Source organism: Scyliorhinus torazame, chromosome 14 (genome assembly GCF_047496885.1).
Source record: "Scyliorhinus torazame isolate Kashiwa2021f chromosome 14, sScyTor2.1, whole genome shotgun sequence".
Lineage (NCBI taxonomy): Eukaryota > Metazoa > Chordata > Chondrichthyes > Carcharhiniformes > Scyliorhinidae > Scyliorhinus > Scyliorhinus torazame.
Window position 1 is genome coordinate 122280442 of NC_092720.1, and position 20424 is coordinate 122300865.

The window sequence follows — 20424 nt, forward strand, 5'->3', positions numbered from 1 at the left end:
TGTCGTCAACCTCAGCATCGATGCAAACACGACAAAGTTATTCCAAGCTGGAAAGACAAACCAGTGCGGATGCACAGACCAGGGTTGATGCACAAACCAAGTTGACAACACAAACCAGTGCGGATGCACAGACCAGGGTTGATGCACAAACCAGGGTTGATGCACAAACCAGGTTGATAACACAAACCAGTGTGGATGCACAGACCAGGGTTGATGCACAAACCAGGTTGATAACACAAACCAGGGTGGATGCACAAACCAGGGTGGATGCACAAACCAGGGTGGCAGCACAAACCAGGGTAGATGCACAAACCAGGGTGGATGCACAAACCAGGGTGGATGCACAAACCAGGGTGGCAGCACAAACCAGGGTGGATGCACAAACCAGGGTGGCAGCACAAACCAGGGTAGATGCACAAACCAGGGTGGATGCACAAACCAGGTTGGATGCACAAACCAGGGTGGATACACAAGCCAGGTTGACAACACAAACCAGGGTGGATGCACAAACCAGGTTCACAACACAAACCAGGGTGGATGCACAAACCAGGGTAGATGCACAAACCAGGGTGGATGCACAAACCGGGTTGACAACACAAACCAGGGTGGATGCACAAACCAGGGTGGCAGCACAAACCAGGGTGGATGCACAAACCAGGGTGGATGCACAAACCAGGGTGGATGCACAAACCAGGGTGGCAGCACAAACCAGGGTGGATGCACAAACCAGGGTGGATGCACAAACCAGGGTGGCAGCACAAACCAGGGTGGATGCACAAACCAGGGTGGCAGCACAAACCAGGGTGGATGCACAAACCAGGGTGGATGCACAAACCAGGGTGGCAGCACAAACCAGGGTGGATGCACAAACCAGGTTGGATGCACAAACCAGGTTGACAACACAAACCAGGGTGGATGCACAAACCAGGGTTGATGCACAAACCAGCATGGGTGCACAAACCAGGGTGGCAGCACAAACCAGGGTGGATGCACAAACCAGGGTGGATGCACAAACCAGGGTTGATGCACAAACCAGCATGGATGCACAAACCAGGGTGGATGCACAAACCAGGGTGGATGCACAAACCAGGGTGGATGCACAAACCAGGTTGACAACACAAACCAGGGTTGATGCACAAACCAGGGTGGATGCACAAACCAGAGTGGATGCACAAACCAGGTTGGATGCACAAACCAGGGTTGATGCACAAACCAGGGTGGCAGCACAAACCAGGGTGGCAGCACAAACCAGGGTGGATGCACAAACCAGCATGGATGCACAAACCAGGGTGGCAGCACAAACCAGGGTGGCAGCACAAACCAGGGTGGATGCACAAACCAGGGTGGCAGCACAAACCAGGGTTGATGCACAAACCAGCATGGATGCACAAACCAGGGTGGCAGCACAAACCAGGGTGGATGCACAAACCAGGTTGGATGCACAAACCAGGGTGGCAGCACAAACCAGGGTGGCAGCACAAACCAGGGTGGCAGCACAAACCAGGGTGGACGCACAAACCAGGGTGGATGCACAAACCAGGGTGGATGCACAAACCAGGGTGGATGCACAAACCAGGGTGGACGCACAAAGCAGGGTGGACGCACAAACCAGGGTGGCAGCACAAACCAGGGTGGATGCACAAACCAGGTGGATGCGCAAACCATGATAGATACACTAACCAGGCTGGAAAGACAAACCAATGTGGATGCACAAACCAGGGGTGAGGGTGTGGGTGGTGTGGGGGTGATTTTGGGAGTGAGGAGTGCGTGGGAGTGGTGGTGGTGGTGAGGATACTGTGGGGTGGTGTTGGGGTGAGGGTGGTGTGGGGGTGGTGTTTGGGGGGGGGGGGGGTTGTTGACACACGTGTCACAGGGAACTGCAACTCAGCAGGGTCTCACTTCTTCGCCTGTGGCCGATCTCCACCCCAGCAACCTCCCTTTCCTATGTGCCACCGACCACGTCTGGGGCCCTCTGCTCAGTCACGGTGAGGGGCCGCAGGTCCTGCAGTCTGATGCACGATCAATGACCACTAAAGCGAGGTTGTAGTCCAACTGAAGTCTTTAATAAGCTAGATGTTTCCCCAGCAGCTCGGGTACAGAATGAGGGCTGCTGGGGCGGCACGGGTTCTTATACCCCACCTATCAGGGCGGAGCTATTATACACTCTAGCCAATAGCAAGCATACAGGTTCTACCAATGATACTTTAGCCTCTCAGGTACCGTAATACCTATAATACCACATTCACCCCCTGTTAAAAAAAAGTCCGGCGGGGGTGGTGGCCAGAAACCACAAAACATAATAACATGGTATAATTAGTTATGGAGGTACCATAATACCTTCATACAGTGTTTAGTAACTATTTACAAGTCTGGTAGCTATGTACATTTGGTGTTTTATATTTACAGATTACAGTTAAAATGAAGCAATCAATCGATCGGGGGCCCTGGTCGTCCTCTGTGATCGTCGGAGCCTCGGTGGTGACTCCGGTGGAGGCTCGGGCATCTGTGACTCCGATGGCTTCGATCTCCATGGCAGCTTCGTCACCCCTAGACGGCGCTGGTGGGAAAAACGGCTGACCTGGGAAGGGAGCGCCTGCGGGAGGCGTCGGTGGGTGGGGGGGGCCTAGACAGGGGCGGCGGAAGGACCGATCCTCTTGTAAGGTACTGCGGTAGAGGGGAGGGTGTGACTGGTGGCTGGAATGTGCGTGGAGTTCCGGCGGGCGCCAGGTCTCGCAGGGAGACCGTATCTTGTCGGCCGTCGGGGTATGCCACGTAGGCGGACTGGGGGTTAGCATGGAGCAGATGGACCCTCTCGACCAACGGGTCCGACTTGTGCGCCCGCACGTGTTTTCGGATCAGGATGGGTCCGAGTGCTGCCAGCCAGGTCGGGAGCAAGGTCCCAGAGGAGGACTTCCTGGGGAAGACAAGGAGACGTTCGTGAGGTGTCTGATTGGTGGTTGTACAAAGTAGTGACCGGATGGAGTGGAGGGCATCCGGGAGGACCTCTTGCTAGCGGGAGGCTGGGAGGTTCCTGGACCGTAGGGCCAGTAGGACCGTCTTCCAGACCGTTCCGTTCTCCCTCTCTACCTGTCCGTTACCCCGGGGGGTTGTAACTGGTCGACCTGCTCGAGGCGATGCCCTTGCTGAGCAGGAATTGACGCAGTTCGTCGCTCATAAAGGAGGGCCCCCTATCACTGTGTATGTAAGCGGGGAACTCGAACAGTGCAAAGATGCTATGGAGGGCCTTGATGACGGTGGAGGCGGTCATGTCGGGGCAGGGGATGGCGAATGGGAACCGGGAGTACTCGTCAATCACGTTCAGGAAGTACGTGTTGCGGTCGGTGGAGGGGAGGGGGCCTTTGAAGTCCATGCTGAGGCGTTCAAAGGGACGGGAAGCCTTTATCAGGTGCGCTCTCTCTGGCCGGTAGAAGTGCGGTTTGCACTCCGCGCAGATTTGGCAGTCCCTGGTGGCAGTCCTGACCTCCTCGATGGAGTAGGGCAGGTTGCGGGTCTTGACGAAATGGAAAAAGCGAGTGACCCTCGGGTGGAGGAGGTCCTCGTGGAGGGCTCGGAGGCGGTCCACTTGTGCGGTGTCACATGTGCCACGGGACAGGGCATCAGGAAGCTCATTTAGCTTCCCGGGACGATACAAGATCTCGTAGTTGTAGGTGGAGAGTTTGATCCTCCACCGCAAGATCTTATCATTTTTTATCTTGTCCCGCTGTGCATTATCGAACATGAAAGCCACCGACCGTTGGTCCGTGAGGAGAGTGAATCTCCTGCCGGCCAGGTAATGCCTCCAATGTCGCACGGCTTCTACTCTGGCCTGGGCCTCCTTTTCGACTGCGGAGTGGCTAATTTCGGAAGCATGGAGGGTACGGGAGAAGAAGGCCACGGGTCTGCCCGCTTGGTTGAGGATTGCCGCCAGAGCTACGTCGGACGCATCGCTCGCGACCTGGAAGGGGAGGGACTCGTCGATGGCATGCATCGTGGCCTTTGCAATGTCTGCTTTGTAGCGGCTGAAGGCCTGGCGGGCCTCTATCGACAGGGGAAAAACTGTGGATTGGATCAGGGGACGGGCCTTCTCCGCATAGTTGGGGACCCACTGGGCGTAGTAGCTAAAAAAACCTGAGCAGCGTTTTAGGGCCTTAGAGCAGTGAGGGAGGGGGAACTCCATAAGAGGGCGCATGCGTTCAGAGTCGGAGCCTATAACTCCATTTCGCATTACGTAGCTGAGAATGGCTAGACGGTCGGTGCTAAACACACATTTTTCCTTATTGTATGTAAGGTTAAGGATTTTAGCGGTCTGGAGAAATTTTTGGAGGTTGGTGTTGTGGTCCTGCTGGTCGTGGCCGCAGATGGTGACATTATCGAGATACGGGAATGTTGCCCGTAAACCGTACCGGTCAACCATTCGGTCCATCCCGCGCTGGAAGACCGAGACCCAGTTAGTGACACAAAAGGGAACCCTTAAGAAGTGATAGAGCCGCCCGTCTGTCTCGAAGGCAGTGTATTTGCGGTCACTAGTGTGGATGGGGAGCTGGTGGTAGGCGGACTTGAGATCCACCGTGGAGAATACCTTATAATGCGCAATCCTGTCCACCAGGTCGGCTATACGGGGGAGAGGGTACGCGTCCAGCTGCATAAACCTGTTGATGGTCTGACTGTAGTCAATGACCATCCTATGCTTCTCCCCGGTCTTTACCACCACTACTTGAGCTCTCCAGGGGCTGTTACTGGCTTCAGTGACCCCTTCCCCCAGTAGCCTTTGAACCTATGACCTAATAAAGATCCGGTCCTGGGCATTGTAGCGTCTGCTCCTGGTGGCGACGGGTTTGCAATCCGGGGTGAGGTTCGCAAACAGGGAAGGCGGGTCGACCTTAAGGGTCGCGAGGCCGCAGACAGTAAAGGGGGGTATAGGGCCGCCGAATTGGAGGGTCAGACTTTGGAGGTTACACTGGAAGTCTAAACCAGGAGTGTAGCTGCGCAGAGGTGGGGAAGGACGTAGAGACGGAAATTTTTGAACTCCCTTCCCTGGACTGTGAGGTTTGCTACACAAAACCCCCACTGAGTGGGAACCGGAGGCCAGTGAGATTTTGTGATGAACAGGGTGGATGAGGAGGGAACAGCGCCTTACCGTATCGGGTTGTATGAAGCTCTCCGTGCTCTCAGAGTCAATTAAGCAGGACATCTCGTGCCCGTTGATGAAAACGGTCGTCGTAGCGGTTGAGAGTGTTCGAGGTCGTGACTGATCCAGAGTCACCGAGGCCAATCGCAGTAGTTGGGAATTCTGTTCAGGCAGTGTGTGGTCGGCCGAGCTGGGGTCCTGTGGGTTCATCCAAGATGGCGTCTCCCATAGGTCGCACTTGGCCGGGGGTGCACAAAATGGCGGCGCCCATCCCTCAAGCGTGGCGTCCGTGGAACAAGATGGCGGCGCCCGGGGTCCGCACATGGCCCTGGGATATGGGGGTGGCGGTGACCGCTGGCCACACGGGGCTGGCGGATTTGTGATGAAAGCATCCTGCTACGAAAGCGTCCCGGACTAAAAGTTCCGTGTGTTTGCTCGCCGAAACATGCGGGCAGCCGCAGCTTCTTCCCAGCACCAGGAGTGCGCGGTAGAATTCCTCCAACGATTCCCCAGGGGTTTGCCGTCTTGTTGCAAGCAGGTGCCGGACATAGACCTGGTTTACCGGGCGAATATAGTGTCCTTTTAGCAGCTCGATTGCTGCATCAAAGTCTTCCGCTTCCTCAATGAGGGTGTAAATCTCCGGGCTCACCCTTGAGTGCAGGACGTGCAGTTTCTGCCCTCCCGTGGGTGCGTTTCCGGCCGTCTCGAGATACCCTTTAAAACACGCCAGCCAGTGCTTAAAGATTGCCGCTGAGTTCGCCGCCTGGGGGCTAAGTTGCAGACACTCCGGCTTGATTCGGAGCTCCATCCTGTCTTCTTAAAAATCTAGCTTATTAAATTGATGCACGATCAATGACCACTAAAGCGAGGTTGTAGTCCAACTGAAGGCTTTAATAAGCTAGATGTTTCCCCCAGCAGCTCAGGTACAGAATGAGGGCTGCTGGGGTGGCACGGGTTCTTATACCCCGCCGATCAGGGCGGAGCTATTATACACCCTAGCCAATAGCAAGCATACAGTTTCCACCAATGATACTTTAGCCTCTCAGGTACCGTTATACCTATAATACCACACAGACTCCCTCCAGTTTTCTCCCGCTCCGGCAGTTATGGGTAGCCTTCTCCTGGGGGGGGGGAGAGGAAACAGAAAATGACAGTGTTAGACAGTCCATCGCATGCAGCCCAGCAGGATAGGTAGCTGGTGGCCTCAGTGTTCAGGGCATCCGGCCATGGCGGCTGGTATGGGTGCCAACATGTGGCGCCGGGTGGGCGTTCGGCTGCCCTCCAGATGGGGCGCGAGTAGGGCTACGGGTGTATGGGATGGGCGTTAGTGCTCGGGGCACAGTGTTGCCTACTCACCCTGCCCATCCTGAGGCGGGCATGCAATTTTTTATGGCACTGCTGCCCGGTCCGGATGGTGTTGCTGGTTGCGTTGACCACCTCTGCCACCTGCGCCCAGGCGTGGTGAACGGCTTGCACCGTCCTTCCTGGGCTGAGGTACATGGTGGCTTGCCTCTCCTCCACCGTGTCCAGCAGGGTCTCCAGCTTGGTGTCCGAAAATCGTGCGGCCGCCTGCCTTACTGCTATCTTGTTGGCTGGGATGGTGCGTGAGCAGAGCGAAGTGCGTATATGCGGCTGCAGCTTGTTAGCCTCCTGAGTGTCAATCGCGAACCCGGTGAATCCCGCACTGTTTCTCATTGGAATCGATTGTGTTCCATGTGGCACTGGTGCCAGCTCCATAGTAGCGGAATCGGTCTAGGTACGACGCTGGTTTTGCTGTCATGGAAGTCCACGAATCCTGCGCCGGCGTCAACACTTAATCTCAGGAACAGAGAATCCCGCTCGCCACTTTTAAGACTATGGAGTGTTTAGCAAGAGACCCCAGGTCCTAAGATTGAGTTGAAACCAATAAACAGACATACTTCAAAGCTACGTTTCAGTTCGACACCAAGTTAGAACTTTGGAGGAACTTTGTGTTCACAAATAACCCAGAGCCAATATGTCGGTTAGTGTTTTCAAAGCTGCAGAAACTGGCACTTACTGACACTGATCGTCTTTCAAAATAAAAGAAGTTAACTTCACATGAAGTTGGGTATTTTTAATATGCTTTCTCAGACAAATGCTGCCTTTATCTCACCAAGCCAGCTTGTAAGAATTCAGTAATTTGAGGGTCTCTGATTGTTTCATTGTCTTTGTGAGCGAGGTTTGCTGGTTCCGCCAGTGGCGGGCTTCGTCACAGGCAGGGCAGGAAAATTTGGAGAGCTGCCAAATGTTGACTTGGAAATATATCACCATTCCTTCATTGTCACTTGATCAAAAACTTGAACTTTGCTCCGAGTCGCACTGTAGGTGTACTTTCACTGCATGGACTGCAACAGTTCAAGAAAGTGGCTCACCACCATGTTCTCCAGGCAATTCGGAATGGGCCATAAACATTGGACTTGCCAGCAATGTCAACATTCCATGACTGAATGAAACAAAATCACCTGGCCCCTTTTTTCCTACCTGTTATTTTAATCTTTTTCACAGTCTTGGTGGAGTGATTGATCACCTCAACGCTGACTTCAATCGGCTGACCGTGGTAAAAGATCTATAAAACAGTGCATTTCAATTCTGGACAATATTTGACAAAAATCACATTTTGCCCACTATTTCATGCTTCCATCCCAACCTACCACCCTGCATTCACAAAACATAACAGCCTGTTGAATAACTCCAAAGCCTTTCCTTCATCACTCCACCCAGAGGCTATTCCAGGTACTGATCACTCTTCCTGTAAAGAGCCTGATACCAACCCTGAGCTTTTACATATCCCCAGTTTGTACGCATATGCCTCTGTGCTCCAATGATCTACTTTAACTTTAAATATTGACTCAGTATTATCTTCATGAGTTCACTTGCTGTATTATCAACCTGTCGTTTCCTTTTCTTTCAAACAAGAAGTGTTGAGCATGGTTGTGTTGTTCAGTCCTCTGATACTATGAGTTAGGGGAGGGAAGCTGATTTTAACATCTGGTAATCATTGTGTGTGCAGTCACAGGGATGGGGGCCCACAGGGGTCTGCTCCTGCCAATGGTGTTGGAGAAGGCCTGTTCCATTTTTGTGACCAGACACTGTTTTCCCAGTCACAGCGGACTGTCAACATTGAATGAACCCCGACAGGCACCTGCCAGACCAGAGTGATTTAAAAAAAATATTTTACATGTCAATAGCTAGGACAGCATTTATTGTTCATCCCTAGTTAGTTGCTCTTGAGATGATGATGGTGAACTAACTTCTTGAACCGCTGCACACCCTGAGGTGCAGGTACACCCACAGTGCTGTCAGGGAATGAATTACAGATTTTGACAGTGAAGGAGAGGCATTACATTTCCAAGTCAGGGTGGTTAGTGACTTGGAGGGGAACCTCCAGGTGGTGGTGTTCCCAAGTATCTGCTGCTCTTGTCCTTCGAGGTACAAGTGACCGCGGATTTGGGAGTTGCTTCCTAAGGAGCTTTGGCAAGTTTCTGCAGTTCATCTTGTAGATGGTACACACTGCTGCCACTGTTCATCGGTGGTGGAGGGAGTGAATGTTTGTGGATGGGGTACCAATCAAGAAGATTGTTTTGTGCTGGATGTTATCAAGCTTCTTGAATGTTGTTGGAGCTATATTCATTCAGACGAGTGGAGAGTATTCCCTCACGCTCCTGACTTGGCTTTGTAGATGGTGGACAGGCTTTGGAAAGTCGGAGGGTGAGTTCCATGCTGCAGTATTCCTGGCTTGTAACCTGCTTTTGTAGCCACAGTATTTATATGGCTAGTCCAGTTCAGTTCCTGGTCAATGGTAACCCCCAGAATTTTGGTAATGGGGGATTCAGGGATGATAATGCTATTGAATTTCAAGGGATGATGGTTAGATTATGTCTTGTTGGAGTGCAGTGGCAGTGCTGTTTAAAGAGGAAATTAACACAATAGTGAGGAAAAATATTAGCTCTGACAATGTGGAATCTGTATGAGTGGAGCTGAGAAACACCAAGGGGCACGAACTGTAATAATAAGAGGCATTCGACCTATGTGCGTGGATTTTGCTTAATTGAAAATTTGGAAGTAGATAGGAAAGTAAGCTCGAAAACCTTTAGTTTTTTTGTTCGAACTGTTCTTTTATACAGACTTAGAGCACCCAATTCATTTTTTTCCAAGTAAGGGGCAATTTTGCGTGGCCAATCCACCTAACCTGCGCATCTTTGGGGGCGAAACCCACGCAAACACGGGGAGAATGTGCAAACTCCACACGGACAGTGACCCAGAGGCGGGATCGAACCTGGGACCTCGGGACAGCAGTGCTGACCACTGTGCCACTGTGCCGCCTTTCTTGTTAGAATTGTTTAACTGTTAATTGAAAAGCTGTTTTTCCAGGATGTTTATGGCTTAATCCCGTGTTAATAATAAAGTTTGTTTTAATATAAAAGATCCCCAGTTGTCAGTGCTCACAATGTTCAAATTGAAAAATTGTTGCGGTCTTGTCTGGTTTCCAAATATGAGTAGCGTAACAATACATCCCAAAATGCTTTGTAAGCAATTACTTTTCAGATTGGTTCCTGGTGTTACATGTGCAAAAGGAGCTCCCAATGTTCACGCAACAAACTCCCACAAACAGCAGACAAACCAGATTATCTGTTTTGATTGAGGGGGCTATAGGAGTCAGAGCACTGAGCACTTTTCTGCTCTTATTTGAATATAATCATAATATTTTTGACATTTAGCTGAACAGGAAGATGGAGGCTGATCTCAAACACTGTTATTCAATCAGCCAAGCAGGTTCTGTCATTTACGTCATTTATCCCGACTGCCAGGATAAAACCTGATTGATCAAATGCTCACCTCTTTGTTGAGTGATGCTTCTAGGTGGAGAGGTTTGTCTGACATGAGGAATTGTCTGGTAGTTTTAACCACTGGCTGAGAAATCGGCTTATCAGGAGCGTACTGCACCTTACGGATAACCATGGTCACGGAACACCTGGCAGAGGAAACAATTGGAAAAACGGATCACCCACAGCAGCTAATTATAACCAGCCCTGATTTTAGCAACAAAATCATGTTTTTAACTGGACCGTGCTCGCCTGGGATCCTTTAACACAACATATTATGCACACATCAGTTAGTGTCCTTGTGAGAGGATCGATTGTGTGCACTTGCATATGGATCTATTGCAGAGGTCTATTGTGCTCATGTATGTGCATATCCATTACATGCAAGTGGATCAACTGTCTGTATGCATTAGCAGATTGATTGTGTGCGCACTGCTGCATTATGTACTTGTATGAGCTATCCTAGTGCACAAAGGAGATTCTGAGAACAGCTACTTTCTGCCTGATCAGGAAGAAACCAATGTCAATCACTCTCCAGGTTTAGATGAAAGTACATTTACCTTTTGAAGATTGCCTCATCAATGTTGAGACTCTTTGAACAAAATGCCATGATTTGAAAGTCCACTCCACAACACTGTACAGAAAGCAGAGAAATTATCTTAAAATCAGACATATAATAGGGTTTAAATGCCATCACTGTCCTGTTAAATCTTCCACAGGATAAAACCGACTCAACCTGATGCCAAGGAAAGGCACTGAGCTCAACGTTTGCTCCCCCCACCCAAATGAGCCTCCAAGAACAAGACAAAGATGGTGGGTGGAAAATTTAGGACAGGACACTTTATTTGCCTGACAAGCAAGAAGAAAATTTAAGCAATTATGCTATTGCTTTGACACACTGTGCACACAGTACAGAGCTGGCTTGACTGGACTCTCATTGCTCCTCAAAAAGACCTGAAATTGGAGCATGAGGTTGAACACTCCAGTCTTCTTCCGGACACCCCTTAAAACGATCCCACCAAACATTGAGAGAGAGAGAAATGATGTGGGAGGGCCAATTTCAACCTTCCATGAAACTCAAATATTGTAACCACCTTTTCTCGACATCCACATGGGCAACACAAAGGGGGCAAACACTTGGTGAAGTAGGTCACCCACCCCTGTCGCCCCACCACCTTTATCACCTGCCCAGAAAATTAACAATCCCAGCAGAAAGAAAAGGAAATTTGGCCCCTTTGCAACAATATAATCCTCTTTTACCACAATAGACAATCAAATTTATACTGACTGCACACTGTATGCGTTGTTATTAATTGTTGAATATAAAACAAAGGACTTTCTTTTTTTAAAAATATTTTTATATTCTCCTCCTTTTTCACATTTTCTCCCAAATTTACACCCAACAATAAACAATAATCAGTAGTGAATGTAATGCCAATCCCCATATCAATAACAACGATCCCATCCTCCCACCAAACCCCCAAACATTAGACTGCATGTTAACATAAACAAATGACAAAGAAGAATCAGGAATCACTCATAGCGACCATTAACACACACAGTCCTCCTCCCCCCAACCCTCCCAGCCCCCAACCCCCCTAATGTTCGATGTAATCCAATTCTCGAAAGTGCATAATGAATAATGCACATGAATTGTCGAACCCTCCATCCTTCCCCTCAGTTCAAATCTGACCTTTTCAAGCGTCAAGAATTCCAACAGGTCCCCCCGCCACGCCAGGGCACAGGGTGGCGAGGTTGATCTCCACCCTAACAGGATCCGCCTTCAGGCGATCAACGAGGCGAAGGCTACAACATCTGACCCTGCGCCCGTTTCCAACACCGGCTGGTCCGACACCCTGAATATGGCCTCCCGAGGGTCCGGGTCCAGTTTCACGTGCACCACTTTAGAGATTACCCTAAACACCTCCTTTCAGTAATCCTCCAGTTTTGGACAGGGCCAAAACATATGAACGTGGTTTGCAGGCCCCCCCCCCCCCCCCCCCCCCCCCCCCGCAACGTTCACATACATCTTTTACCCCCTCAAAGAGCCAGCTTATCCTTGCCCTTGTAAGGTGCGCTCTGTACACCACCTTCAGCTGTATCAGCCCCAACCTCGCACTCGAGGTGGAGGCTTTCACCCTCCGGAGTACCTCACACCAGAACCCTTCCTTCCTACCGTCTCCCAACTTTTCCTCCCACTTGAAAACAAAAGACTTTCTAATGGAGAAACCGCATGTGAATCTCTATCCACCTCCAGTTAGGTTCAGATTTCACCCCTCCAGCACTTTTGGCCTGGTTAGCAGGACATCGGTGGTGGGAAAAATGCTAGCGTTAGTTATTAAGGATGAAATAACTGCGCATTTGGAACGTGGGGATGGGATCGGTGGATTCACTAAAGGGAAAGCGTACTTGACAAATATTCTGGAATTCTTTGGGGATGTGACCAGTAGAGTGGACAAGGGTGAACCAGTGGATGTTGTGTATCTGGACTTTCAAAAGGCTTTTGACAAGGCCCCACACAAGAGATTAGTGAGCAAAATTAAAGCTCATAGTTTGGGGTTAATGTATTGACGAGGAGAGAGAACTGGTTGGCAGACAGGAAGCAGAGAGTGGGAATAAACGGGTCTTTTTCAGAGTGGCAGGCAGTGACTAGTGGGGTACCGCAGGGTTCAGTGCTGGGGCCCCAACCGTTCACAATATACATTAATGATTTGGATGAAGGAATTGCTGCAATCTCTCCAAATTTGCAGACGACACTAAGCTGGGTGGCAGTGTGTGCTGTGAGGAGGATGCAAAGAGGCTGCAGGGTGACTTGGACAAGCTGGCTGAATGGGAAAATACTTGGAAAATGCTATATAATGTGGGTAATGTGAGGTTTTCCACTTTGGTGGCAAAAACAGGAAGGCAGATTATTATCTGAATGGTGGCAGTTGAGGAAAAGGGGATGTGCAATGAAACCTGGGTGTCATGGTGGAAGAGTCGCTGAAGGTTGGCATGCAGGTACAGCAGGCGGTGAAGAAAGCTAATAGCATTCTGGCCTTCATGGTGGGAGGATTTGAGTATAGGAGTACACATCACTCAACAAGTCTTGTTGTAGTTATACAGAGCCTTGGTGAGGCCACACTTTGAGTATTGTGTGCAGTTTTGGTCCCCAAGTTTGAGGAAGGGCATTCTTGCGATTGAGGGTGTCCAGCGATCACCAGCGAAGCTTCACCAGACTAATTCCCGGGATGGCAGGACTGACATCTGAAGAAAGACTGGATTGACTGGGCTTCTACTCACTGGAGTTTAGAAGAATGAGAGGGGATCTCACAGAATCCTGATGGGACAGGACAGGCTAGAAGCAGGACAAATGTCCCCGATGTTGGGGACGTCGCGAAGTAGGGGTCACAGGCTAAGAATAAGGAGTAAGCCATTCAGGATTGAGATGAGGAAGAATTTCTTCTCTCAGAGAGTTGTGAACGTGTGGAATTCGCCACCACAGAAAGCTATTGGGGCTGGTTCGTTGGATATATTCAAGAGGGAGCTAGACGTGGCCCTTGCCGCTAAAGGGATCAAGGGGTAGGGAAAGAAAGTGGGAGTGGGATACTGAATTTGCATCATCAGCCACGATCATATTGAATGGTGGTGCAGGCTCAAAGGGCCGAATGGCCTACTGCTGCACCTATTTTCTATGCTTCTATATTTATTTTATTTATCACTCCCAGAGCCACAGAACTCTTGTCCCCCCCAAAAAAATAATGCGATGTATCCTGCTGAGTGTAGACTCTATGGGTGCTGGCGTCTCTCTAACACCTCACTCAAGTGTCCATATTTCTGTGTGAGCTGAGAGTGTTGCTATGAGAAGTTGCCCAGGTAGCATCACAACTGAGCTCATCCAATATACACTGATAAGCAATGTCCCAGCACAAATCTCTGGGTAGTGATCAGAAGCAGGTGTTGTAGACAATTCTATTTCTTTCTTTCCAAGTTGAGACCAATTGTAAGCACCTAACTGCCACTTTAATGTAGATCAGAGATGAATCAAGAATCTTCTCCTTTCCTTCACCCTAGTGGCACATTTGTATCGTGAGACCATTGATAAACCTGTGACTTCACTGCAAGAATTCATTACCTTGAGATTGGCAATATTTTGCTTTTGCTCCACAAATCTATTGGGTCCACACATGGGCACAACAATATTTCTGTATTGTGCAGTGCTGAGGTGCCTCATGACATGTTTATATTGTGAATCACTTTGGGGTAGGTTTGAATGTTCAGTGTCTTATTGGCTGGGGCTGTCTCAGTCACATAGTTGATTGTAAAGCTAGCACCACCCAGTATTTTCTGAATGCTATGAGTTCATCCTGATGGCGTAATAGCAAGCCAGCCATCTCAGAGCCAATGCACCAAGAACGATTTGTGGAGTGAGGGCATCTCCCTTCGAAACCTCGTCAGTGCTGACCTGGCACCAGCCAATAACACCTAACACCAGCTATTATGCAATTCAAGGTGGCGTCTGATCTGATTTTACCCTTTCACAGTCCTTCTTAAAGGGTGCAGGCAGCACAATGGCACAGTGGTTAGCATTACTACCTCACAGTGCCATGGACCTGGGTTCAAATTCTGGCCTTGAGTGTCTGTGTGGAGCTTGCACGTTCTCCCCGTGTCTGCGTGGGTTTCCTCCAGGTGCTCTGGTTTCCTCCCACAGTCCAATGATGTGCAGGTTTGGTGGATTGATCATGCTAAAATTACCTCTTTGTGTCCAGGCAGGCATGTGCAGTTTAGGTGGGATTATGGGGATAGGAAGGGGAGTGGACCTAGGTAGGGTGCTCTTTCAGACAGTCGGTGCAGGCCCGATGGGCTGAATGGCCTCCTTCTGTACTGTAGGGAATCTATGGTTCTAATTGTACCTGCTACCCCTCCAACCTTGCAGCAGTGAGTTTAACTACAGACATACGTTCAGGTCCTACCAATCTGGTCATGTGTTGCTGCCTGCAAGGTGCAAATATGTTTTCAGCATCTTCTAGGTCAGGCCCATGGGCAGACATCAGCAATATTTGGGCTTTGCAAATGAGAAGATATGGGGCTGGATTCTCCAGGCTATAGCTATGTCCGAGAATGTGTCCAGATCAAGGATGAAAAAATCGACGAGGCCCCAGCACCGATCCTCCAACCGATGAGGGTCTAGCAGCTGCGCCACGTAAACCACACAGCCTTCACAAAATAAAAGGGCGGAGAATTGCTGGCTCCGTGGCTGCGCATGCACGGTGACGACATGCAGCGGTCATGCCGCACGACATGGCGCCCGGCCACACGCGGACCTGACCTGCCAGATAGTGGCCCCCTGGATCCCCCCCCCCGCCACCCCCGGACCACCCCCACCAGTCCTCCCAGCCCTCGCCGAAGCCCCCTCCCCCCATCCCGGCCAGCGGCACGGCTCGTCCCCATAGTCCACAGCCGCCTTTCCGGGTTCACGAAAACAAATGAATCTCGGCGTCGTGAACTCGGCTCATCGGGGCGGAGCATCCCAAAACACGCACCGCCCCCAATTCAGTCGTAAAAAGCGAATCTCCGCCCGATTGCCGATTATGAAATCGGCATCGGCAAGCAGAGATTCCCGCCCTTATAAGAACATAAGAACATAAGAACTAGAAGCAGGAGTAGGCCATCTGGCCCCTCGAGCCTGCTCCACCATTCAATGAGATCATGGCTGATCTTTTGTGGACTCAGCTCCACTTTCCGGCCCGAACACCATAACCCTTAATCCCTTTATTCTTCAAAAAACTATCTATCTTTATCTTAAAAACGTTTAATGAAGGAGCCTCAACTGCTTCACTGGGCAAGGAATTCCATAGATTCACAACCCTTTGGGTGAAGAAGTTCCTCCTAAATTCAGTCCTAAATCTACTTCCCCTTATTTTGAGGCTATGCCCCCTAGTTCTGCTTTCACCCGCCAGTGGAAACAACCTGCCCGCATCATTCCTATCTATTCCCTTCATAATTTTATATGTTTCAATAAGATCCCCCCTCATCCTTCTAAATTCCAACGAGTACAGTCCCAGTCTACTCAACCTCTCCTCGTAATCCAACCCCTTCAGCTCTGGGATTAACCTAGTGAATCTTCTCTGCACACCCTCCAGTGCCAGTACGTCCTTTCTCAGGTAAGGAGACCAAAACTGAACCTATACTCCAGGTGTGGCCTCACTAACACCTTATACAATTGCAGCAGAACCTCCCTAGTCTTAAACTCCATCCCTCTAGCAATGAAGGACAAAATTCCATTTGCCTTCTTAATCACCTGTTGCACCTGAAAACCAACTTTTTGCGACTCATGCACTAGCACACCCAGGCCTCTCTGCACAGCAGCATGTTTTAATATTTTATCATTTAAATATTAATCCCTTTTGCTGTTATTCCTACCAAAATGGATAACCTCACATTTGTCAACATTATATTCCATCTGCCAGACCCTAGCCCATTCACTTAGCCTATCCAAATCCATCTGCAGGCTTCCAGTATCCTCTGCACTTTTTGCTTTACCACTTATCTTAGTGTCGTCTGCAAACTTGGACACATTGCCCTTGGTCCCCAACTCCAAATCATCTATGTAAATTGTGAACAGTTGTGGGCCCAACACTGATCCCTGAGGGACACCACTAGCTACTGATTGCCAACCAGAGAAACACCCATTAATCCCCACTCTTTGCTTTCTATTAATTAACCAATCCTCTATCCATGCTACTACTTTCCCCTTAATGCCATGCATCTTTTTCTTATGCAACAACCTTTTGTGTGGCACCTTGTCAAAGGCTTTCTGGAAATCCAGATATACCACATCCATTGGCTCCCCGTTATCGACCGCACTGTTAATGTCCTCAAAAAATTCCACTAAATTAGTTAGGCACGACCTGCCCTTTATGAACCCATGCTGCGTCTGTCAATGGGACAATTTCCATCCAGATGCCTCGCTATTTCTTCCTTGATGATAGATTCCAGCATCTTCCCTACTACCGAAGTTAAGCTCACTGGCCTATAATTACCCGCTTTCTGCCTACCTCCTTTTTTAAACAGTGGTGTCACGTTTGCTAATTTCCAATCCGCCGGGACCACCCCAGAGTCTAGTGAATTTTGGTAAATTATCACTGGTGCATTTGCAATTTCCCTAGCCATCTCTTTTAGCACTCTGGGATGCATTCCATCAGGTCCAGGAGACTTGTCTACCTTTAGCCCCATTAGCTTGCCCATCACTACCTCCTTGGTGATAACAGTCCTCTCAAGGCCCTCACCTGCCATAGCCTCATTTCCATCAGTCACTGGCATGTTATTTGTGTCTTCCACTGTGAAGACCGACCCAAAAAACCTGTTCAGTTCCTCAGCCATTTCCTCATCTCCCATTACTAAATCTCCCTTCTCATCCTCTAAAGTACCTTAGCCACTCTTTTTTGTTTTATGCATTTGTAGAAACTTTTACTATCTGTTTTTATATTCTGAGCAAGTTTACTCTCATAATCTATCTTACTCTTCTTTATAGCTTTTTTAGTAGCTTTCTGTTGCCTCCTAAAGATTTCCCAGTCCTCTAGTCTCCCACTCATCTTTGCTACTTTGTATGTTTTTTCCTTCAATTTGATACTTATTTCCTTAGATATCCACGGTCGATTTTCCCTCTTTTTACCGCCCTTCCTTTTTGTTGGTATAAACCTTTGCTGAGCACTGTGAAAAATCACTTGGAAGGTTCTCCACTGTTTCTCAACTGTTTCACTATAAAGTCTTTGTTCCCAGTCTACCTTAGCTAGTTCTTCTCTCATCCCATTGTAATCTCCTTTGTTTAAGCACAAAACTCTAGTGCTTGATTTTACCTTCTCACCCTCCATCTGTATTTTAAATTCCACCATATTGTGATCGCTCCTTCCGAGAGGATCCCTAACTATGAGATCCTCAATCAATCCTGTCTCATTACACAGGACCAGATCTAGGACCGCTTGTTCCCTCGTAGGTTCCATTACATACTGATCTAGGAAACTATCGCGGATACATTCTATAAACTCCTCCTCAAGGCTGCCTTGACCGACCTGGTTAAACCAATCGACATGTAGATTAAAATCCCCCATGATAACTGCTGTACCATTTCTACATGCATCTGTTATTTCTTTGTTTATTGCCTGCCCCACCATAATGTTACTATTTGGTGGCCTATAGATTACTCCTATCAGTGACTTTTTCGCCTTACTATTCCTGATTTCCACCCAAATGGATTCAACCTTATCCTCCATAGTACCGATGTCATCCCTTACTGTTGCCCGGATGTCATCCTTAAATAACAGAGCTACACCACCTCCCTTACCATCCACTCTGTCCTTCCGAAAGGTTTGATACCCTCGGATATTTAACTCCCAGTCGTGACCATCCTTTAACCATGTTTCAGTAATGGCCACTAAATCATAGTCATTCACGATGATTTGCGCCATCAACTCATTTACCTTATTCCGAATACTACGAGCATTCAGGTAAAGTACACTTATGTTGGCATTTTTACCTCTGTTCTGAATCTTAACACCTCGATCAGTAACCTCTCCTAAGTTATATTTCCTCTTAACCTTTCTCCTAATTTTCCTTGTCGTCGACAATATCTTCCTGTAACAACCTGCCGCGTCGCTTACCTTGACCTGTACTGAACCAGCATTCCAATTCCTTCAAACCTTCTTTCCTGTTTCACCCGCCACCCTATGTAGCATCTTAAATATCTCACCTTATCAATTTCATTCGGACCAAGTTGCAAGGTAACAGAGCAGGGTAAACAGTCTGGGATCTGTCAAAGGAGAAAGAAATAGTGTTAAGGTGGGCCCACCTTTCCATGCAGCACAAGTTGAAGAAAAATAAGCTGCATCTGTATTTCTTATTTCTCTATCACAGTTGTTTATATCACCGGCTTCATATAATGTTGCCCAGAGCTGGAGTAGCCTTGGGTTTAGCTCACTTGGCTGGACAGCTGGTTTGTGAGGCAGGGTAAGGTCAGCAGTTGCATGGATTCAATCCCCACAACAGCTGAGGTTATTCACGCCTTCTCAACCCTGCCCCTTGCCTGAGATGTGGTGACACTTGTCATGATATTCAAACACACACATCATGATGGACACACAACCAGACAAATCAGAACACACAACACCACAACCAATCACACACAAAGACAGGAACCATATAAAAGCACGAACACGACACCTAGTGGACAGTAGGTCTGGGGACAAGGACACGGACACGACCTGTTTTAACATCACAAACAGGGAATCCCCACGTGCAGAGTATCAAGACTAAACTGTACATAGAAAGTTTAAATAAAATAGCGTTGTACCATATACAACTGTGTTGGGTCATCTGTGTGTCAGAACGCCCAACACCACATGGTACAGGAGTGGATTGATACCTGCCAACTAACCTGCCATTCTGGACATGGACGGCACCGACAAACCGCAGCCGTTGCAAGTCGCGGGGAACCTTGGCACCAATTGGAAGCTCTTCAGGCAGCGATTTGACCTGTACATCCGAGCCAACGAGAAACAGAGTGCCTCGGATGAAACGAAGATTGCACTGCTTCTCTTCTACGCAGGGCAGCACGCCCTCGACGTCTTCAACTCACTGGTGTTCGAAGAAGGGGAAAACCAATCCAAGTATGACACGGTCATCCTCAAACTGGACCATCACTTTAATGTTGAAGTGAATGAAAGTTTTGAAAGATACCTCTTTCAGCAACGCCTGCAAGGTAAGGAGGAGCTTTTTCAACCCTTTTTGATGCACCTCCGAATTCTAGCGCAGTCCTGCGGTTACGGCAGCACCACAGAGTCCATGATCAGGGACCAGATTGTTTTTGGCGTTGCCTCCAGTGGCCTGCGCCAGCAGCTTCTTAAAATAAAAGGCCTCACCTTAGCGTCTGCTGTGGAAGCCTGTGTCCTCCACGAGAATGCAACCAGCCATTTTGCCCGATTTCAGGCGTCCGAATTGGCACGGAGGGGGTCCCCTGCCGTCGAATCGGCAAGCCAGGCCGCCCACGACGCCGAACGCATCCAGGCCGTCGATTACTTCCCGACCCGCGGCCCCGACGAGAGCGGCCGCTTCCCGCGCTTTTCCCGGTCTCCCGCGCTGGTGCGCGCCAAAAATAACGGCCACATCGAGGGACGCACTGCGCAGGCGCGCCCACCACAAGATCGCACTGCGCATGCGCAGTGGCGCAACGAATGCCGTGACGTCATGACATGCGGCAATTGTGGAGCTGTACACTTAAAAGGGCAATGTCCTGCTAAAAACCGACAGTGCCTCAGATGTGGCAAAATGGGCCACTATGCTGCCCACTGTCGTGCGGCTCAACCCATGGATCCTGCACATCCCCGACAATCTCGCAGACAAGTCAGGACCGTCCAGCCCACACATCAAGACTTCCAGTTAAGTGATGCAGATGACCAGGATGCCTTCCGCGTTTCC

At 49.4% G+C, this 20424-nt stretch overlaps 1 protein-coding gene across 1 annotated transcript in view; it reads right to left on the bottom strand.

Annotated features, from left to right (window-relative positions):
• LOC140389052 (S-arrestin-like) overlaps nucleotides 1-20424 on the bottom strand; it is a 155161-nt gene that overhangs the window by 39575 nt on the left and 95162 nt on the right. Inside the window, exons 6-9 of the mRNA XM_072473212.1 lie at nucleotides 18701-18760; nucleotides 10533-10606; nucleotides 9986-10121; nucleotides 7631-7715 (exon numbers count right to left, since the gene is read on the bottom strand). Of these exons, the coding sequence (XP_072329313.1) occupies nucleotides 7631-7715; nucleotides 9986-10121; nucleotides 10533-10606; nucleotides 18701-18760 (355 nt within the window). The remainder of the gene's footprint in view (nucleotides 1-7630; nucleotides 7716-9985; nucleotides 10122-10532; nucleotides 10607-18700; nucleotides 18761-20424) is intronic.